The sequence below is a fragment of the Nymphaea colorata genome, chromosome 3 (assembly GCF_008831285.2).
Source record: "Nymphaea colorata isolate Beijing-Zhang1983 chromosome 3, ASM883128v2, whole genome shotgun sequence".
Lineage (NCBI taxonomy): Eukaryota > Viridiplantae > Streptophyta > Magnoliopsida > Nymphaeales > Nymphaeaceae > Nymphaea > Nymphaea colorata.
This window is the reverse complement of record NC_045140.1, coordinates 8,558,019-8,581,626: the sequence shown is the minus strand read 5'-3', so window position 1 is coordinate 8,581,626 and position 23,608 is coordinate 8,558,019. Positions and strand designations below refer to the sequence as shown.

Sequence of the window (23,608 nt, the reverse complement as noted above, 5' to 3'; positions counted from 1 at the left end):
TGGACTAAGGTTCAAATATGAATGCAAAAGCCAGATTCAGTTTTTGAAATTAGATTTGGGACTCAAGACTCCGATACGACTTTTCTTTGTTTGTATTCGAATCTAAATTTGAATTTGAATATGTGCATATCTGAAAAAGTAGATATGTTTAAGGGTATATCTAATTCAAATCTGATCTGTTGACATCCCTAATCAACCACTAATTTCCGGTTACCAACTCCAACATCGACTAGTGGCGGCCTTGTGAAAAAGCTCTCAAGAAAAGGAGCATACTTCCCGTTCTAAGGAGCATACTTCCTGTTCTAAGATTCCATATTGTGGTTCTACATGATGGTACAAACCTAACTATCCAACTCCTATTCCGAATCTCGGTAGATTTTCTGGTAGGCACGTACAAACCTAACCATCCAACTCTTATTCCGGACCTTGGTCGATCTTCCGGCAGGCACATGTAATCCAAGCCAAAACTTGTCATCTTAAGTTTGTAGTAATAATGGAGCATAATTTGCAAACTGAAAGAACAAAATTATGCCAAAAGCACATTTATGAAGATCTTTCTTGTTTCTATTTAATAGGCTCACCGACATATCTTTGGTACAATTTTGGTAGCTTCCTGTTGATGATCTAAGAAGGTGGGATGTCCCTTTCTTCTCTTTTTAATTCATTAATCCCAAGAAAGGGTGAACGAACACACGTTCGAGAAACTTGACAACTCTTAACAAGGTTTTACTTCCCCAAATCTATGATTTGATCTTCAGTTGGAGATCAGCACAACAGCAGTGGAGTAACTAACTGATTATATTGGTACAACCAATGAATGAGCCAGAAACTTTTTAGCTGAGTACCAATATATATGAATGCGCAAATAGTTCGAGACACCAACATGAAAATAAATAAATTTGTGGGGCCGGTCAGTGCAACTGCGGACACGTGTCTCGGATACAACAAAACACGTTAGCAGTCAGATCAAAATCGTATATGGTACACTGAAAATTGTCAAAATCCACACTTGATTCGGACCACTTACAACGCTGGATGATAGGATGAAAGCAGTAGCTGAGCCAAAAATTTCTAACTAAGGGACACTATTGTCTTGGGTAGGCATGTTAATGGACCAGATTTGAATCAGATCTAGCTCTTACCATATCCAACGTATTGGATATTCATACATTCATATTCAAATTAAGATTCAAATTTGAATGAAAAGATCACTTTACCATATCCTAATCTAGTTTTTAAATTTTCAAAGCAATTCTGATCGCAATCCAACTTTCAAATTTGCAACCAAATCCAGATCTGACTTTTAAATTTGCAATCGAATCTGAGCCATAATATGATATGTTAAGGATCCACTTTTACAATGTATGGATATATGATATTGGAAAAGTTAACTGTTCATTTAAGATAGAACCTGATTGCGCCAGGAACATAAAAATCTTAGTAGCTACTTGGCAAAGGAAATAGTTTGCTACTGTTCCATTAAGGGGTCGTTTGTTAACAGTAACAATTTGTTACTGTCTCATGAATCTATCTCAAAGAATGGGGCAAATTCTTGAAATGTTGCGACATAGTGTTCCATAAATCTACTCAAATTTTTGAGGCAGATTCATAACATACACTGCTGCCAAACACCCCAAAATCTGCCCAAAGATTAGAGTGGAGAAATATCCTTGATGGTCGTTGGACAAACCCTTTTCAAATCAGATAGGTGCATTTTAGGGATTTTAGATATATTGGAGGCCAGGAAACTTCATTTCAGGAGTTCTACAATTGTTTAAAGTTGTTCAAATGGTTCTCAGAAACAAATTGACCTCTCGAGGTTGGAAAAGTACATTTTTGGGGGGTTTAGGTGTACCTCAACTAAATATTTTTTTGTTCTAATGTTGTTGTCTATTTCAAGTAAAGTTTTAAAGAGCAAGACCATATAAAAATTGAAAAAAAAAATATATACAAAATAATAAACAAAAAAATGTCACGTTTTGTCGCCCTTGAATCGATCTCTGTTTCAGATCGAAATTGAAATCGGTCAGTTGTGGATTTCGCTAGCACCGACGCTGCTCTTCGGCTGGTAATAGGTTCAGTTTCAGGCGTCTTGGACCTTGTCCAAAAATAAACATTTGAAAGCAATGTTAAACGCTGAAATAAACTTGGAACAAGCAAACGGCCGTACAACTAAAATCTCTTGTCTTGTTCTATAGCTCATTAATGGTTGGGAATGAGGGACATTTTCTCCCGCTAATATTAAAGCTTAGAGAAGCCTGGATCGGATTAGGTAAGCAGTTTGCGTTTTGAAAGAACGAACATGCGTCTAATGTTTCCTCACAACACATTGGCTTCGTTTCAATCCAAGTTTGGACAAAAATAATACTTTGGATTCAATGCCCCAAGTCTCCCGATCAAGTGCCTGCAATCACTTTCTTGTCCAACCGATCAAAGTCCACCCAAGCTCAGAAGCAAACCATAATTGGGGGCAGTCTAGAAAGGTTTCCTCGAAAGAAAGCAGTTTTTTTCTAAGTAAACATTAAAATAGTAATTCTTTCACCCTAATTGGTCTGAAGACATATCATTGTAGTTATAGTCGCTCGTCAGTCCCTGAAGTTGGACATCAAGTTCAAAGCCATATACAAAGAGAGAGAGAGAGATCGCCCAAGTTTATTCTAAAGCCTCGTGGCTTAAATGTGCATAGAACAAATAAAGTTTCAGGTAGCCACAAAACTTTCAAGGGTGCAATTTTAGCATGCAAACTTTCTTCTTCTTCTTTTTTCCTCTTTTTGTTTTGCCCTTAGTTCTCCGCTCCATTTGTAAAAACTAACCTTCCGATTCGTAACGGTACCAAGAAAAATAATTCCAAGCAAATCTAAAACACGTTATAGTTCATCCTTCACATCCTTGCCACCGTCCCCTTCTGTTGGTGCAGCAGTTTCGGTCACATCTGATTCCACCTTTTTTACAGGCTTTTGCAGTTTAAAAGGGATTGATGCATGCTTCTTGAGAAACTTATAGAATGCCACCACTGTCCGATCTGTCTCCACAACAATCTGTTGCAAAGAAGAAAGTATCGCAAGTTAAATTAATTAACTAAAAGAAGAAAAAAAAAATCCCCAAGCAAGTTCTGTGGAGAAATGTACAAAAATCATTGTACTTTTCCTGAGCAATTTTCAACTCTCATCATCATTCATCTTAGATGGTAAAAAATAACCAAAACTTGGAATCACAGATTCACTCACAGGATCAAAGCTCTTATTGCCTGCAGGGAAGAAAAGAAGTGTGGGGAATCCGTCCGACTGCAAAAGAAAAGCAGCTTTTAGCGTTCTGATTTTACATTCTACCTTAGAACGCAGGTAAGAAAGATGTACCGTGTAAACATAAAAAAAAAGTTCCAGTTCAAACACCATAGAACAGACACCAAACACAGAGTAGTACTACAAGCATATTGCTGGCAACAGATCACAGAATGCCAACTTGGTCTGTAGATCTCTCCTAACTTTTTCAAATTTATTGCCACGTGTTAAATAACCAACCAAATAGAAGTGTAAATTATATGCAGGAAAATTGAAGAACCTTTGCCCTGGGATGTTCGTTAGTGGTGCCATCCATTTTTGCTATAACAAGAGAATCAATACCACGCAGATGTTTTGCTAGTTTGTTGTAAGTTGGCTCAAGCGCTTGACAGTGACCACACCATGGTGCATAGATCTATATCAATTATCAAAAGCCAGAAAAATAAAAGGCATCAGCAATGTAAGAAAGGAAGATTGGGAAACTTCCCCAGAAAGTCTACTAGGAATGTAACAAAGGTCTTCCCCCTCCGCCACCCCAGGAGTGATAATCTATACCTCCAGAAGAACATCCTTGGATTCGTCCAGCACCACTTCGTCAAAATTGTTACTGACGACAATTTTCACGTCTCCGTCATTCTGTAAATATTTAAAATTGAGAAGGCAATTTTGATACAATAAGCAATTTCACAACATGGGTCAACAGTTGGAATCTTACCTTCTCAGGAACTGGATCCGACTTGTAGAATTGCTTAAGTTTATCTTCTAAAAAACCCTGAGCAAATGCCTATAAACCAAAGAATAGGATTCATGAGCAGTGACACTAAAGAAAGCCCATAACCACTTTCTGTCAACAAAAAAAATGAAAAACAAAAAAAACTCCTAAAAAAACCAACCATGTGACTGTGAAAGCAACTTCGGAGCAATGATTCTACACATACCGATATCATTCAATATCTCAGCAAGCCAATTTCTCAGACTGTTTCACTTTACAAATCTTGTGAAGAAGGGAGCTATAGGTAAATAACTATAGAAATCCCTTCTGTATTTTTCGAAGAAACAGTAGCATGTGAAAATTATCAAATATTCTGTACAGAAAAGAGCTTAATCAAAAGCTATTAGAATTTAGAAACCATGTCATTCAATAAAATTACATGCCCTAGGCTGTGCTTACAGATTGATCCTAATAGATGCAAAGAGTTGTTTGCTGAGAAATTGAATTCTATAAGCTTTTGAAGAATTCTATACTCCAATGACCGATCAACAACTATTTATTGCTAAATAAGCATTATCAGGTTTGATAATAAAAAAGTAGTAATAAAAAGAACATGAGAATTTTGCATCAAGTGAAACATGCAATGATAGGGGGTAGAGTAAGCTGGATAAAAGCTCCCAGCTTCCACCAAAGTAACATATTGAGAAAAAAGTTACGTGTCCAACCTTGAGAGCATCAAGGTTCACTTCACCATCAAGCTTGTATTTCTTGGAATCATCATTTCCCGAGTATCCAAGAACCTACATAGACGAACATGTGAATAACTCCCTGCTTGTACCAGAATCCAGCAAGAACATAGTAGATGATAGAAACAACAGGATTGACATACTATTGGACCATCTCCAGACACACCAAAGTATTCTGAAACTGGTTTTCCAACATCCTCATTGTCCATATCAACATGAACAAATAGAAGCTGCAACAAACAAAAGAGCAGTAAAGAGGTCATGAAGGTGCCAGAATTTGAAAGAAAAATGAGAAAAAAGGAAATGGTGATGTAGAGTGAACAGAGTTGAAACAATAACTCAAAATGATAAATAGGTCTCGTAATCACCTTTCCTTTGAAAAGCTTTGCAGCCTCTTGAAAGATTGGTATGGTGGCTTCGTAATCATTTGAGCGAACAAAGATCAAAACCTACAAAAGAAAAAGGAGAAAAAACAACATTAAACAAAAAATGATCAGAGTATCTGAACCAAAATAAGTGGAGGTTCAACTGTAGAAGCCAGTAAGTATTGTAAACGAGATGCAGAAAAGTTCTTGCGAAAGTGAAACCTGTTTCTTTATTGGATTATCGAAAATTGAAGATGCAGATTCCCTAGTAAAGGTTGTGACTAGAGGAAGCTTGTTCGAGAACACAAAGTCAACTATGGCAGACTTGCTAAACTCACCATCTGAAAAAATAAAGCAACGAAAAAAGGATATTATCTATAAGATATGAATATTATAAGGTCTTCAAACATTTCAAAAGAGATGCAGAAAGTGGCTAACCAAAGTGATTTATTTTTTCAGCTTCCTTCTTCAATAACACCAATGAAGGCCGTTTAGCCTTGGGATCAATGTGAAAAAGCTTAGCAACGTCTTCATTCACAGTCTGATAGAAAGATACCCCATCTTCTAGTCTTGAAGCTGCAGAAAGCTCTGCATTCTCAGGTCCCTAGTTTAAAAATAAACAGAACAGCAATATGTCAGTCAGAATTAGAGCATATCAATGATAAGTTAGATCAGAAATTTAAACCAAGTACAATAATCCAGGTGAAATTTATACTAAATCAAAAAGCATAATAATCCAGGTGAAACTTATATTTTGTCCTGGTAGGAGTTAAGGAGAACACACCACCAAAGAATTGAGGAATGCCAGAACCAAAACACTTTCAGCAGTAAGCACATTTTCCGCATCTTCAACAGTGGTAATGTTTTGAACTGCAGGTCCTGTTTTCTTCTTTATCCACGAAACAATTGCATCCCTGCAAATACAGTCGGATAATTTCTAGGTCATCAAGAAAACAAAACAAAGGGAAAGAAATGTAGGCCCTAAAAAATCACCACCAACAGCATTTGAACTGGCAAATGAGAGACCAATGTATCTTTAAAAAATGGAAGCTTCTGGTATTTTGGAACACAACTAAAAGTTGCTTTGTGACACTGATGAGAAACTGTAAGATGTTTATGAGCACTTGATCAGATATCACAAGATGAATACCACATTCAGCAAGCAAGGAGTGGGGTCTGCTATATCTATGCACAAAATATATAGGTGCAACTTCCAAGTTCTAAGAGCATAACAACCAAAGCTAAGCAATATTTCCATAGAAGTCAAAATTGGCCAAGGCTTCTAGAAGTTAAAGGTGTACACAACATCAAACCCCTAAAGGTTGCTAAAGAGGCATATTTGTGAAATATACGATCTATGATGGTTGTATATTTCCCTTCTTAATTGTAAAGAAGAAGCTTCCCAGAAACAGGTGTGCAATATGTTACCATGAAGAAATAACAGGAGCAGAACATTTTTTCAAGAGAATGGAATGATCTATACAACTCAGATGCCCCATCGGCACAAATCTATTCCGCATTGTGTCTCTGTCTGAACTTGCTTATATGGGCATGTGCATGAATCCTGTCCATAGGAACATGTCAAAGTTGAACTAAAGTGCCATCGGATGTTGTACAAGCATCATTTCCCTGTTCGAGAACATGTATAGCAACTATACACCTGCAGACAAAGGCGAGATCTTAACGCCAAACAACTTCGAGTCCCAAGGCTGAAAGGAAGAGTAGCTGATATAGAATCAAGGAAAAAAATATGACCAGTTTGACAAACTTGCAGGCTTGAAGCAGATTGAAGGACTAGTACACACAGCAAGACAAAAAGAAAATGGACGAAACAACTAGTCTGGGTGCCTACATTTTCCTTTTCATCTTACCCTGAGCAATGATAGTTCGAATAGGCTTACTTGCCTGATACCTGGAGTAGTCCATATATGATAAATACACATTCTCTATACTAACAAGGTGTCGAGAACAGTTTCATCCGGCATCATAGCTGTCTAAATCAGATCTAGCCTAGCGTAGGTAGTTGATAAGCCAACCGACTAAAGAAGCTGCATTCATCCACTTCATACTCAGAGTTATGGAAGTGACAAGTACGACATGGAAACATTGCAAGATCGCCATGCATAAATTAGTTGGTGAAGGACCACCTTCCATGGATAGAAGCACCGGGAGAGAAACACAAAAGTTATAGAACAAGACTCCGACTAGACCGTTCCTTCTTGCCGTGGGAAAGTCTACAGCTTGGACGAAGAACTATGCAGCCCCAAAATGTCATCAAAACAGGGAGAGGAACAGACAGAAACAATAGGGAAAGAAAAGATCGTGAGAGATCAAGAGAGAGAGACTGACTTGTTCCTGGCCCCAGGGTATTGCCTGTGGATCCCGTCGACGAAGAAGAACACGGTGGGGTAGCCTTGGACGTCGTACTTCTGGGCGAGATCGTTCTCCACGGTGGCGTCCACCTTGGCTAGTGCGGCGACCCCTTTGAGCTCCGTGGCGGCAGCCGCGAATTCAGGGGCCAGAGCCTGGCAGTGACCGCACCACGGTGCGTAGAATTCCACCATCACATACCGGTTCTCCTCGATGAACCGGCTAAAGTTGCCCTCGTTTAGAACCACCACGTCCTTCTCGTCGAACGGGGGTTCAGCGGGCTCATGATCCTCACCCCCGTCGTCGAGACCCTCAAAGTCTCCCTCGAACTCCTCCTCAGAGAAGCCATCGACTTGGTCATGGCCGGCCCCGTGGCCGTCATCCTCCCCCTCCTCCAGGAAAGAGAGGTCTTCGTCTTCCGGATCCTCGGTCTTCCCAGAAGCACCCTTGGAGGCAGTGGAAGGGATGGCGAAGAAGGAGCAGACAAGGAGGGAAATGAGGAGAAGCGAGAGGAGCAGATGATGCTTCCTCCCCCTCCCTACCTTCACCATTTGGTCCATACCCAGTACTTCCGGACGGTTTCAGATTCCGGCAACAGAGCGAGGGAGAGGGACTCGGAGTCTCGTTCTCCTTCTGCGTTGCTGCCGCTGAGATCTAGGCAGCAGCTATAAACGCAATGTGAGTGTTGACTTCCACGTGTTCTTCTCTGATTCGTTCCAAAGTCGTCACAAAGGCTGATGATTCAGCCCTTTCCCTTCCCTTCCCCTCTGGTTTTCTTCGTCTGTCTCCGGGTTGTCCGGTCCACCGGCGCAAGGAGCGGGGAAAGGGACCCCTCGGAAGGCGTCAGTCAACCGAAGGAGGTCTCAAAACGGTGGTCGGCCATTGAGCACAGGCAGTGACTGGTTTATTATAAGGTTAAGGTGGGTTGAGGGAAGTCTTTGATCACAAACTAAGCAACTAGAATTGCCAATGCAGGCTAAGGTTTTGACTTTGATGTATGATTGTGCAAGGCACTTCCTCTTCAAGTTTCCGGAAATGATGGGCAAAGGTAAAGGACGGCGAGGACTTGCTTCGTGCTTGGGAAAATAAAACTGATTTAACTTATTTCTCAAACAAAAAGGCCAGAGAAGAGTCAAATAACATTTGGGTGAGACTCTGAAACCAAGTTTTAGTGGTTTTGAGGGTGTTTGGATGACCGTGGAAATGGGTTTCTCGAAAACCTGGTTTTAACTAGCTAATAGGAGGGAAAGACGTGGAGGAGGCATCAATGTTCTGCAACTGTGGTGGAACTGAAGAAGATGAAGAAGAAATCAACCATGGCAGATGTTGGTGGAGTGCCGGCGGCAGATTGGAAAAACACTTGTCACCGGTTTCAGCATTCGATCAGCAATGAAGGGCCCATTGAATGGAATCCATCGGATGATTGATGGGTTGTAGGGTCCGTGAATGGAAGATCAGTGAACAGTGAACTTTGGAATCAACACTTCTTATGAAAAGATTGAATGTTCATGCCTCACTTCCTTTTCCTTTAGCTGCAGAATCCACACTTTTAATTTTGATTCCTACTCAATTTTTCGATGCATAGTTTAGATTAGTTTGATTATGTTTTTCAAGAGAACTCTTGTGAAATTTTGTGTGAAATAAGGCGGATGGGCATCGTAGTGCATTGTCTACAGGAAGTGAAACGAAGCTCATAATTCTATTCATTGAGATGAAGGACAATGCTTATTTTATAAGGTTGGTGACTGCATATTTCTGCCTATACAAAATGAAAACAAGTGCCAGCAGCAATCACACTGCAGCCAAATTGGCAAAAGAATAGCACTCAATTATTCTGCTCATTCTAAGCTTTCCAAGCTGATTGTCCTTATGGTTCCTGCTTTTTGGGTATGCTTTTTGGTTGCTAAGAGAAGTGTAACATTTAACTTTCAGGTGTGTTTTTTTTTTTTGGCTTCTGCTGGAATTTAAAGTGCTTTCAGAATTATTTTTTTAGTTACTAACACCTAATGTTTTAGTGTTGGTTCATGGGACCATACCCATTATATAAAGTCCATTTCAAGCTATCCGATGACAAGAGTTGAGCCAAAATCAGACAATGAATAATGAGAAACCATCTAAGTAAAGACTTAGTTCTTCAAGGAAGTTGTGGAGAGCAGCTCCAAGTACGATATTAAAAGCAGGTGCAAGAAGCTACTTAGCATGTTCGATATGAAATTCCACAATCGTTTGTTTGCTAAAGGGAAATTGATGAAGATTTTGGTCATCTACCTCTGCGAGAAATGAAGGAAAAAAGCAATGACCCGTCTGCCACAAGAAATAGATAGAGAATTGAGGTAATTTATTCTTTATTTTTTTGCATGGTCTGTATTTAGTGATAATTCTATACAAGAATGAGATGGAGGCACTTGCAATTCCTTAGTCTCTTATCAGCGATGGACAACTACACATGAGGTGCACCTATGCTAACTCATCTATTTAACCAGCTTTACTGATTGGCACAAGGCATTCAATTCACCGAAGGATTTTGGCTATTGATATAGATAGAGATTACACTAAATGAACTATTGCACATACTATCGTCTTAATACATGATTTGAGTTTAAATACATGTATGTGTGATCTTTGTAGGCCTAGACGACTTTGTGTCTAAAGTTTGTGCCTCCAAATGTTGGTGCATTCCCAATAATGGCTAGTTGACATATACTAGATGAGAGGATGACTGTAATCCATATCATGCTAAGAAAATAATAGAGGGGTTGCGCATTGAACAAGTATAATTACACTTATATATTCTGTGATATGTGAGATGTGATAGTTACTAATGATGTACAACTTATTTTATGTTCATGTCAATTGGAGACCGTACATGAAGAGAGGACATGCGGACATGATAGAAGTTCTAGAGGCTAGGAAGATGTCGTGCATAGATTTTTGGTTGTTATGCATAAACGAGATTGAATTACATACGGAAATCAAGCTACAGGCTGGAAAGGATTAGTCTGTTCTAAAAACATTGGAGGAACATAATAGAACAAAGAACACATGTGGCTTCCAACATAGAGAGGACTAACGAGTTACGTTTGTTGGATAATTGCACGCTAGGGAGAGGGGAGGCATTGCACATCCATATGTTGGGGGTTTGCACTAGAGTTCCACAAGTTTTGCCAGCAGAGAGTATGTAGTTGATTTAAATGTGGTTTGAAAACCGTTTTCATTAAGTCCACAAAGGTTGTAAGGGAATTTGTCAAATCAAATGGCATGAGATGGAATTCAAAATGGTCATATCGAGCCTACAATGCAATCTTAGGTACATATGTCTGTTTAATCTGCAACTAATGATACCCAAATCTTAAATCAATTTTTGAGAATAAGCAAGCACATTTAAGTTGATCAAAGAAATCATCTATGAGTGGCTGGGGATATTTGTTTTATATTGTCATGTTATTTAAGCATCTCTAATTGCTACACAACCTAAAACTACCATCCTTTTTCTTTAAAAACAAAACGGGCACATCACCTTAAGGAGACTTACTGGCTCTGATGGACTTTTGTTAATCAATTCCTATAATTTGACTTTCAACTTTTTTAATTCCACATGAGCCATCCTCTAGGGGCAATGGCGATGCACTGAGTTCCTGTGGTGAGCTCAATATCAAACTCAATGTCCCGATTAGGCACCAATCCTGAGTAGAATTACTAAGGCACTCAATGCAACTTAGTTAAAAGACAACAAGAGGATTAGGAAATTCTTAAGCACAGGATTAGTATCACTAAGCAAGACTAGGAGTCGTTTAATGATTTCTTGAAGATTAACCCTAGTAAAATTGGGATTAACCTTAACCAAGCATGAGATTAACCCTAATGACACTACTAATTACTCTAGTGACTATATTTAATTTTACCAAAATCGATTGGGTTTCTTGAACCCACCCGTACAAAAATAAGAGAGAGGGTAGAGGGAGAGGATAAAGGAGAGAGGAGGAAGGGTAAGACACAACAAGAAAGGTCATGCAGGTTGAGAGTCAGGCATAGAGCCAAACTTTCTATTGAAATAAGGTATGGCATCTTCCCTACGGCTTTCTCATTTGATAATGTTTTTCTTCAAATTTATACCATATTGAGTGTTTGCATCAAATTACATGAATCAATGTAGTTTTGCAAAGCTCTATGTGATGGTGCTTCGAATTCAGAGAAATTCCATCTTGTTTGGGCAATTTTATAATACCCCAAACCCACATTTCCACTAAGAGCTCTTTAGGGCACTTGGGTGGACAATAGATACTGTTGTTAACCTACATGCATCAAATAACATCATATAGTGGTGAGAAACCAATAATTGCTTTTTGGAAGAGTGAATGCAAAACACGAAGATAGGCGAATCATCTGGAAGTGCCGATACTATATTCAATCAGTCATCTGAGTTACCAAAAACATCATTTGTATGCTCATTTCATGAGAAACCGTAAGAGATTTTAATTTACTTCTGAAAGGTCGCTACTATTCATTCACTGATCTCGAGAAGAATGAAGATGGTATCTTGCAACCAATCAGTATCCTCTTTTATATGAACACAGAGGATTGGGATATCATAAAAAAATTTAAAGATATTGTTGGTTGATATTATTTGTTTTTGTTTTCAAATCCTCCAGTGAATTTTGTAACCTTAACTTGTACTTGTATGGTCTCATGAGAGGACCCCCCTCTATGATATGCAATGCAAGTCATCATTATTATCAACTTTAATTGTGTTCAATTTTCCTCTATCCTCTTCTTTACAACATGTCAGAACTCAACATGTCTCAGTTTCTTCTTTTTCCTTGGAGGTCTCTCCAGAAAGTATTTATCAAACAAGCAGTCGATAAAATAAAACCTACGACAATACTGGAGTCAAAATTACTGAAATTTGTTCAAATTCAGAAACAAGAACATCCATCGTCCTTAGTTAATGATCCAATTGAAGAAATTAATATTAGAACTAGTGAGAATCTCAAGATCCTTCAAATTGGCACACATTTGCCCATAGAAAAAAAGAAAAAATTGATGGACTTGCTTATAAGTCACCAAAAAGTTTTTGCATAGACCTATGAAGATATGCGGGCTTAGACCCTTAGTTGGTTGAACATTGTTTGCCCTTAAGTCTCAGTTCCAAGCTAGTTAAACAAAAAATTGTGCAAGCTTGATCCCGACTAGAAAGACCCATAAAAAAAAGATTAGAAAACCTTCTAAAGGAAAAAATTATTTGCATCATTGATTACCCCAAATGGTTGGGTAATATCATGGAGGTCCCTAAGAAAAATGGTAAAGTTAGGATATGCGGTGACTTCGAGACCTTAGCAAAGCCACGCCGAAAGACGATTACTCACTTTCAAACATTGAGTTATTTATAGACAGTACTGCATGTCATGCAATGTTCTCTTTTATGGATAGATATTCGGGTACAATCAAATCGAATTAGCAGTCAATGATCAACCTACGACTGCTTTTACTACATCTTGAGGTACTTTCTATTACATGATAATGTCATTTGGGTTAAAGAATGCTGAAACAACTTATCAAAGAGCCATGCCACTAACTTCCATGACCAAATATACAAAATTATGGATGCATATATCGATGACATATTAATTAAATCTAAAGCAAAAGAAGATCACACTGAAATCCTTGCCAGGTGTTTGAGAGACTCTTATAGTACAAGCTTTGTTTGAATCCTCAAAAAATGTGTGTTTGGGATTGAATTGGGTAAACTTTTAGGTTTCATAGTCAGTAAGAGGGGGGTTGAGATGGATCTTACTAAAGCTAAAGTGATCATGGATATGCCACAACTTACTAACATCAAGGAACTATGAAGTTTGCAAGGGTGAATCTAGTCCATCACATAATTCATTTCCAATCTAATTATGAGATGTGAACCATTCAACCAGCTACTAAGAAAAGGTGTCAAGTTTGAATGGGGTTTTGAGTGTCAACAGCCATTTGAAAAGATCAAGAAGTACCTTTTAAATTCACCAATCTCAAAATCTTTGGTGTTGGGTAGGTCATTACTACTTCACATCACAATAAATAAGTAAGCATGTGGCGGCTTTTTGGTATAATAAAAGGAAGGAAGTCACATCGAGCATGCAATATATTACGTTAGCAAAACTTTTGTCTAATATGAAAAGAAGTACTATCCAAGCTGAGACATGTTTGTTTGAGAATCTCACTTCTATGTCAGGAAGTACAAGAACCCCCATTGGAGTTCCATTGTGCCATGGAAAAACAGCCCCAAGAATTGCATTCTCGACAATCTCTATTTTTGGAAGTCCGACAGAACTTCATACCAATGAACGACCGACCGCTATTGGCGACGCCCTCATTTATGCAATAGAAATATCAGTGTCAAAAATATTATCCTGCACAGAAACTTTAATTACAAATACGTGAATAAGACACAAGATTACTTACATTGTCATCACACAATCACCTCTTTTTCTTACCAACTATCTCTACTACCTCTACATCGAACTCAGATCTCCTCCTTAACCTAGAACATCTAATTTTTAGTGCAAGTACAGTTTGCACATCTAACACTAATCTCTCTACTTCATCCAATAATGGATTATCCTTCTCCTTTACATTCTTCGCCTCCAGGAGTCACTCTTTTTATGCAACCTTTTCTTGCTGAAATCCAATCTCCCCTCCTTTCTCCATCTCTACGACCTGTCACTTCGTTTTCGCCACCTCCTACTCAAGTCCCTTCTCCCCTGGCATGTATCCTCTTTTCCGCCACCTCCTTCTGCTCAAGTCCCTTCTCCCCTGCATTGTCCGTCTCCCTGGCCTGTACCCTTGTTTCTATCAACTCCTCCTACTCAAGTTTCTTTTCCCCTGCATTGTCCAACTCTGTGGCCTACTCCTTCGTCTCCACCACCTCCTTCTGCTCAAATTCCATCTCCCATCTCCTCCTTATTTTCTTTCATATCTTCCTACTCCTGCTCCACAACATGCTTCACTTCATGCGACATACACATACGCTCTGTTGCAACGGCAACTTCATCATATTTTTGTTCTGCCAAAACATTGTACTCACCTGTCATTCCATTTTTTTCTAAGTTCTTCATATTTCGTCCAACGTATAGGTTGACTTATCCTGTTTGACGTTGAATGGATGTTCAGTGTCATATTCTTTTGTATCGATTGAAGTAGACATCCTTGATCTTCAACAAGCAAAAAAATGAATAGTGAAATAATAAAGCTATATAGAGTTGGAGATAAATGAACGAATATAAGGCATTAAAATAACAACACTTGTATATACTACATATGAGAAACAAAAGAATATGAGATAATATTGTTATTTCATTATCTCACCTCCTTTTGTTTCTCTTCTATAGTATATGCATTAGTTGTTATTTCATGATCTCACCTCCTTCTATTTCTCTTCTACAACGTACGAATTAACGAAAGCATGAGACCAACCTAAAAATAGCAGACTATATCTGTCACTGACAAGGATAATAGATCCAATAGCTATCCTTATGCTTGCCCTGACAGATGCTATTCGGCCGACAATGATAACTTTTGCTGATGAAGATGATAAGTGCACCCTACAAATGAGAACCCCCTCTGGAATAAGTGAACTTGGTAGAAGCCTATGCTCATTCCAATAGGCATCCTTAAGGTTGCTTCAATCGACACTTTTCGACTGACGATGAGGACAGCTTCGATGAGGATGATAAGTGTCGCCTGCAACCAACAACTCCCTTTCTTGCTGCAAACGTTCGAGGCATTATGGAGCAGTCTCTGCTGCATGACCGATAAACTTCATTTTTTCTTTTTCACGTACGGGCTTTTCGCATCATTTCGACCATCCACCTTAGGGAACGCTCTTTTCAAAAAGCCATTTTGCAGCACTGAAGGGTATTTTTGGGCATGCTACTAGCATCATTCCCGCCCTTAACCGAGGGGCATTAGGGTCTATTGGGTGCACCAGCTGATTCGACTTCCGATTTAATGTTCGAGACAAGTGGCTAATGAGATAGTAAAATTTTTATGAGATAATCTTTATGAGTACATAAAAATGTTTAAGAGATAATAAGATAACACTATGAGCAAGACAAAAAACGAAAACACTTTTTTCCTACTTAAAATGGTATATTGGTTATAACAATATGCGTCAAATTTTACATATATCGATTATGTTTTCTGTTTTTATCCTTACGAAATTACATACATTGAGGCATCGTATGTAACCAGCTTCGGTCAGGTGGCATCATTAGGGCAGATCAGCTTTTGGTATGCTAAGTGGTTCGGACAACGGATGATTTCCTTTGGGCCGGCAAATTCCTTTGCTACAGCACAAACGAGCTGATGCGTTCAGATCTAACTTTGGAACCCGAATTCAAGAGATTCCTTCTGAGTGCTGGGGTGGAACGCCCTTTCATTTCCCCCAAACCTCACAGCTTGACATTCCAAGGCCAACCGGTTATTTTCCAGCTATATGGGAGCATCTTTCAAGGAAGATTGGAGAACATGGATCTGGTACAGTCCAACTAATCCTTGGGCGCAATGGTGCATTTATCTGGCCATAGATGGGAAGGGGCGGAGCCAGAAATTTTTCTGAGGTGGGTCTAATTAAAGTTTTTAAATTTTGACTCGGGTTGAAATATTATTTTTCAAAAATTTTATATTGAACAAGTGAAATTTTTTAAAATTTACACGTAAATTAAGAAAATTGAAATTGGGTTAGGGCCCATGCATGCCCGACCTTGGCTTTGCCCATGGATGAGCGTCTACCTACACAGGAGAGAAGTCAAAGAAGAAGGATCTGCTTGGCCAATCAATGCTAAAGTGGGGGAAGAAAATGTAAAACAACCTCTTCTCCCCTTGAGAAGTAGCGAAAATGGTTTGGTCCATGACCCTGACCAAATTCAGAAGGGCCAACCTTTCAAATCAGAACATGGCAGAAGAATTTTAAAAATGGTTAGGTTTTAAGGGAGGATGTTGGAGGATATTTTTTTTGGCACCAACATTGGGGTTCTATGGCCTGCTAGGCATAGATATATGAGAGGCATTGCAGATGGAAGTGTGGAAATGGAGTGCAGAAGAATAGTCAAAAAACCTGCTTGGAACTAACTATTTGTCTCGTCTTTGGCTTGGGTTCCTGTTCTAATAGCCATAGATGGGTTTCTTGTTTCATCCAGAACGATCAAACGCCTCCCAAACATTCATAGTAAATTATTTTTCAAATTAAGCAGCTACTTGTACTCAAGCATTGGACGGATGGTTGTAGATATGTCAAAAGTCAAGCAAGGTTGTCAGAGATTCATTTAAAAAGTTTCAATCGACGTTTCTTGAGTCCACAAATCACACGTTAATCCAAATTAGCGTCCACAAAATACTTATTTATGTATATATATATGTGTGTGTGTGTATATCGACACATGTTTCGTGAACTATAACATATAAAAGTATCGTAAAGGAACTATTTATAGTTAACATGAACAATCTATGGTACGCAATATAATTATCATTTTTACAAAATTTATTGATGACGAGGTCTGGTAATCCCCAAAATTATTAAAATTGAATTGCTGAAAAAACACGTAAATGAAAGACAAATGAAAATCTACGCCAACCTGAATAAAATTTAGCAGAATTTCAAGTGAAACGATCTTTATTTTAGTAGTTGTAGTTACACCACAAGCAACTAAATAAAATCGTAAGCTTTGTAAAAAAGAGAGAGAGAGAGAGGCGCGTCTTTCGCATCACGCTTGAGGACGATTCTCTAGTAATCTGCACGTCTCCACCATGTTGCCATGCTCAGTTTTTGTCTTTGCTGGTTGACTCCACTATGCATTAGCAATTTTTGAGATTTTGTTTTGATAATGTGATCGGAAGCCTGAATCTGCACGTCTCCACCCGATTAATTAAAAAGGCCATGCAAGTCTTTCACCACCGAAATTAGTAATACACGATAGACTCACTCAAGGGAGGAGGAGTCAGAAATTTGTTATGAGGCCGGTCGAATTAAAGTTTCTAAATTTTGATTATGATCGAAATCATTTTTCAAAATTTTTATGTAAAACAATCAAAATTTTTTAAAATTTACTTGTAAATTTAAAAAAAAAATTTGAGGTGAGGCCAGGAACCATGCGGGGCCCTACCTTGGCTCACCCGACTCGATTCCTTCTAGGATGAAGAGATGAGGAGGCTTTCCATGTTATGCTGCTAACATGGGAAGAGATATTTTCACTTTTTATTAGAGAATCATTGTGGTAATTTTATTGAGAAATTTTTTTTTTTATTTCATTTTGTTGCCGTCATAGGTGGAGGGTCTTTTATTTAACTGGGAGGATGTTTTCGGATGGTAAGCTGTTGAAAATTTATAGTTTGTCACTGAACATAAGGCCAAAGCGGGAAACTCACAAAGTGGAAACTTTTTACTTTGCATTTGGATGACATACATCCTCAAAATAACTGGTTTTGTGAATGTACAATTTTATGAAAACCTGATTTTTAAGTAATTTTTGAACTTGGTCAAACCAAGTTTTTTGCTTGGATGACAAAAATAAGTTTCTTGAAGTGTCTATTGTCAGCTAAACATTGTGGCAGATATGTTACAGTTAATGCACAAACATGTGCTTTTGTGTAAACCCACCTGTGTTCTATCTAGGGTTTAAGACTTTAGGGTTTAGGAAATGTTTAGGGTTTAAGGGTCTTTGGTTAAGGAGTTTAAGGTTCAAACATAATGAGAGTTTAGTGTTTAGGTTTTGTCAAATGAGCCATCAAGGATATTTGTCCACCCTCACGTTCTTAACCTAAATAGACTTGTGCAACAAGCATGTGTCTCTTAGATTTGAATCAGAAACTGACCGCCTACTCGTGATTGGCTCGACCAGGCATGCTAAATCCCTCGGAGCCGTTTTATTTAGTTGGTGATTATAAAACATATAGGAAATTTGTTGTGCATATCTGAGCCCACATCTTTGAAAGCTGGTTGCTGCTTGCTAGTAGCCATCGGTACAAGTGCTGGAAACAAAAAATTATGGAGTTTTTTTTTTTTTTTAATTGAAATCGCACCATGTTAGCAGTTATGTTTACAGCTGCCTTCAAATTCAACGTCATCAGTTTTCAGAATCGGTATCACCGAAAATGGTATATATATATATATATATATATATATATATATATATATATATATATATCCAGCCATAAACATTCAATTACAAATTAAAAAAATTATTAGTATATCGGCTGATTTGTATGAGAGATAATATCAGCTAATTTGGATACACTTCACTAACACAACCTTCATGTCCGCATATATTTGAACCAAGGTCATTCCAATATCAATCTCGCATGCATTGTTTTGTTAGCGAGTACCGTGAACTTGAAAAACCACCTAAAATGATTACATAATAATCGTAAATATACTTAAATTTTAAATGTCATTGCGCAATCAATAGTGCAATGCTGCTAGAACAGTTTCTATATTGAATTTATTCGGTTTGTTAAATTAATTTTTGCATCGGAAAACATCCATTTAACCCATCAAATAAAGTTTACGTTTATAAATTAAAAAATAGAAAATAAGAAAACCTTGAAAATATACATTTAATTGAAACATAGCATACTGTGCTCGTGCCCCCATTGAAATGCACTTAATCGCAAAAGGACCAATTTGACTCCAATTGGCCAATTTTAATAATGCGGATTTAAAAATGGTCTATGTGTTTTTCTATATCAATAGTTCTTATAATTTTAATTGCCTTTTGGTTCTGTTATCATTAAGGGTTTATTTTGTTATTGCCCACATCTTCATTAGCTAAAGCCACAAGGCAACCCTTTTCTTTTGGAAATTTCGATTTTATTGCACTTTTCTTTTGACTGAGAGGAAAGCGTAATTTTTAAGTTGAGAAACATTCAAATTAATGGCCAACAAGTTTAGCTAAAAAATATGCTTATGCGCCCTTTCATTAAGGGAGGACTTCAATATATATAATTAGGAGACAGAAGATATTTTGAAAACAAAAATATTAAATGAACCTATGCAGTGCAGAACCTTTTTCACAAAATCATTAAGTAAATAAAGGTGATCTCCTAACTACGTAACCTATAATCAAAATTTTCGTCAATGTTAAATTAAGCTTGGCAATAATGCACTTCCATATTAGATAACCTACGAATCAAAATGTGGACTGCATACTTCTTGTTACTGATATAGTTGAATTTTAGGCAATTGAACTATATTTTACTTCCTGCTGAGAAGAGGTTTATGAGACCCCCTTCCCCTTCCTCATGCCTCGTAGATCCAGGAAGCATGAAGAGCTACAATCACCTTCGGGCCACATTGGCTATTTCATAGGACCCAAGAAACGATGAAATTTTGAAAGAAATATTATAGTGTTGATTTTTTGTGAAAGACCTTCATTCGCAATCAAATTTTCCTATTTTAACATAGTAAATAAATGTATTCATTTACAACAAAAAAAGGTCGTTAGCCAGTGTCTTACCCATGGCTAATGAACCCAAAAACCATGGATGAAAGTATTCGATCTTTGTTGCGGCCATTAACTATGATGGTAGCAATAGGCATTGCGGCTTTTGACTTTTGGCCACGGAATAGACTGTGGCTGTTCCAACCATCAGCCATGATTTTCCATGTCCAACAGCCATGATAAAAGCCACGGATAACAGCCACAGGTGACCACAAAAGCAACAAATACCTATTATGATGAGAAAGAGTCGTATGAATTACAACTTTAATTCTGATCCAAAAGTTGCTACAATGTTTCGTTTCATAATCTTTATAAATATTGAATACATTTTGGAATACAAGAGTTCTGGTGAATACCTGCCGAGGAAGAGCCCTCTTACCTTTTATTGCCAAGGGCAAATATTATAATCCTTTATTAGATTGTATTCCTATACGAATTGCTGCTAAAAACAGAGCAAGCTGTTTCCTAATAGAGGAAATATCCTTTTTACTGAAAGAGACTAATCGACGACATGAACAATCTGCTGGTAAATAGGTGAATGACAGTGTTTGTGTGTGCGCGTGTATATATATATATATATATATATATAAGTTTAAATTCTCTTACCATTTGGATGCTCTATAATTAGGCGATGTGTGTGAAAGGCCGGAAAATCTCATTCATGTACTGGAATGAATGGATAATCACCTTTAGCCATAAAAAATGAAAAGCCATATTAAAAACTTTTGGGAGCATTATGACATATTTAAGAAGGCAGATAATCAATTGACTCAAGGAAGACCAACTTGGCCTGGCGGATTAGGTGGGTTCGGTTGGACCAAACCCACAAGGCCCAAGAAACAAATCCAAAACCCTTATAAAACCCACGACGACCACTGACGGCAACAACTGACACCACAACCAGCCATGCTGCCCAAGGTCATCTTCCTCTCAGCCGTCGCCGCAGCCACTCTCTGTGTAGTCCTCCTCGCCGTCCTCTCCCCCGCCCACAGAAGCCCGCCATCGTCGGCCACCAATTCCACCGCCACCGCTCCCAAGCTCTTCCTCTCCCTCTACCTCCAGCCTCCCAGCCGCTCCCCCTCGCCGGTCCCAGCCAACCAACCCGCCCAGCAGTCTGGGCCTAGTGCGCTCGTGTTCCGCCGAGCCATCACCGAGCACCCGGGCAGTGGCTCGCCCGTAGTGGGGAGGGCACAGGGCTTTGTCGTCCCTGCCGACCGCTTCCCAGGCTCCGGTCTGGACGTCGTCTACCTGACAATTGACACCACTGAACTCAGCGGCGGCCTCGCCGTCCGGTCTCCCGGCGCCCGCCTCCCCCTCGCCGAGGATCTACCCGTCGTCGGTGGCACCGGATCGTTCGCGTTCGCGCGCGGGACTGCCGCTTTCGTCCAGAGCGCCTTCGGAGCCGATGGCTTCGCCGTGCCATACCGTCTGAAGCTGCGGCTGCAGTTCCCGGATCGGTCTCCAATGACGTAACAATATGGATCGTTTCATACTTCTTTCTTACGTAAAAGGCCGAATCGTAACCATGTTTTTTTTTTTGCCTATGGCCATGAGATGTTGTAAACTGATCGTGTGGGGGAGGTCATGTTGTTTATTTCTTCTTTTTTCTTTTCTTTTCTTCGGTTTGTTCATTTGTAAGCACGTAGCAAGCCGTCCCAGCGATATTCGTGACATGCATTTTATGCGGAACACCATCATTATGACATAATTTTTTTCTCTTATATGAGACTCTTAAATGACTCTTATATTAAGGACGGAGAGTTGTGCGCGCCATTTGATGCATGCAACACATGTATGCCAAAAGAAATATATATATATATATATATATATATATTGAAATTACTGAAAAAAAATGTTTTCCTTTTTTTTATTAATCAACGGCATTTTCTTCATTAACCAGACCGGTGTACACGAAAACCAGCTTCGAAGTTAGAACATCCAAACCCATGGGTAGTTAGAGCATTTCAGCTTCTCATCTACATGGGTTATTTGATTCCTCCGGCCAACATTCGGATGGACGGATAGTAAGACATGCCTATATATATATATATATATATATATATATATATATATATATATATATATTAGACAAGTAAGGGATCAATATCTTGACCATTGGCTTTTTTTAAGACAAATGGTCGATAGAAAATCAAGAAAAAAAAAAGTTACTAATTGATGTTAATAAAATAATGTATCTTCATTTTCCCCTTGATTCTCCCTCAGTCATCCTTCAGATCAATTGCCAAAATAATTTTTTATGGGTCTAGCACCAAGTGTTATGTATCTATATCCTAATTGATAATACCAAAGCTCACTATGACTTATTTATCATTGTCATTTCATCCTTTTGCAACACAGACACACCAAGAATTGAAGTGTTGACCGATCAACCCCATTGGCAGGGGCGGAGGGAAGGGGGCCGCCTAGGCCGTGGCCCCACCCTAACTAAAAAAAAAATTACATTAGAAAATTAAAAAATTGTTAGTTGTGCAATGTTTTTTTTTTTTATTTCAGTTCAGTTTGGCCTTATCCAGATTCGAGGTTGAACTATTTAGCCTGCCCCAAAACAAAATCCTGGCTCCGCCCTGCCCATTGGGGATGTGCAGAATGAGAAACTCATTTTCACGGGTCTAGACAATCATTCCTACAGCTTGCAGCACAGCACCAGACCTGACTTGCACAATTATTTCTTAAGAACGCTTGATTGTAGCCATCTATCTGGTGTCCTTACTTGCCCGACCTTTCAAATTATTAGAACCAAATGTAAAATCAATACGAAAGGCCACAGTAGAAATGAAGAGGGAAACAAGCTTAAAAATTTGACACGAAGCAAGAGACAAGAATATGGATAAAACAATAAAGTGAAAACGGACACATATATGAAAAATAATAGTGCAAGAAATTTTAAGTAAACTAACGAAGCGTGAAAATGAAAAATTATGTCAATTCGTAATAGCATAGGGTCTAAAAATTATTCTAAACACCGAAAAGAGTTAAGAAAAAGTTTTTTAAAAAATAATGAAGAATTAATGCCAAAAGACACTAATCTAGAAGCTTCTCATTGAGAAAGAAACGAGGTACTCATGTGGTGTTTGCTGCACAGGGTAAACAAAGGTTTTGGGGTTTATCTTGTTGTTCTCATTCTTCTTTCTCCGGTCGTGGCTTGTCTCCTCCCGCCATTTTCACGTCTTCCCTGTTCTGTTGTCCCTGTTTCTTGTGTTAAGTTGCGATGAAGATGACCTTATGGTTGTCAAATTGGGATCTCTAATTTCTGATCCGTTTGTGTGTAAAGCACTAGTTGTAGTGGTGTGGATGCTGAACTCTGATGCCAGTAACCTTGTGTCTTCGAGATTCCAGGTTGGTATATTCCTGTTTGCAGTAACTATACCCAAGCATGATAAATCACACCAGACAAATGAGTGAAAAGGATTGACAATGACTATGAGGTAGCTAGAGCAAAATATTAAACAAACATTAGGCCATAGCGGGGCAGTTTCATCTTCCAAGAAGCAATTGCACTAATGAGTAATCCTATGCTGAATATGGCAAAGATTTCAGCACGAACCTGCGGTGAAGCTGGACATGCGGATTCTTCTTGTTGTTACTGATTTCAAGTTGATTATATTTTCTGTTGCTGGATTTAGCCTTTGAAGGCAAT

At 38.6% G+C, this 23,608-nt stretch overlaps 2 protein-coding genes across 2 annotated transcripts; one reads left to right on the top strand and one right to left on the bottom strand.

Annotated features, from left to right (window-relative positions):
* Positions 1–2,622: 2,622 nt before the first annotated feature.
* On the bottom strand, positions 2,623–8,413 carry LOC116251307 (protein disulfide isomerase-like 1-4). The gene is made up of 12 exons (XM_031625492.2): positions 7,454–8,413; positions 5,889–6,018; positions 5,543–5,708; positions 5,327–5,445; positions 5,108–5,188; positions 4,883–4,969; positions 4,719–4,793; positions 3,997–4,065; positions 3,837–3,917; positions 3,562–3,696; positions 3,228–3,284; positions 2,623–3,038 (listed from the first exon to the last, which is right to left on the bottom strand). Exons 1-12 carry the CDS (start codon positions 8,032–8,034, stop codon positions 2,868–2,870), a joined length of 1,752 nt encoding a protein of 583 aa, XP_031481352.1. The 5' UTR covers positions 8,035–8,413; the 3' UTR covers positions 2,623–2,867.
* Positions 8,414–20,740: 12,327 nt separating this feature from the next.
* LOC116250019 (dirigent protein 7) lies at positions 20,741–21,525 on the top strand. Its single transcript, XM_031623346.2, has one exon. The coding sequence runs from the start codon at positions 20,857–20,859 to the stop codon at positions 21,421–21,423; it is 567 nt and encodes a 188-aa protein (XP_031479206.1). The 5' UTR covers positions 20,741–20,856; the 3' UTR covers positions 21,424–21,525.
* Positions 21,526–23,608: the final 2,083 nt, after the last annotated feature.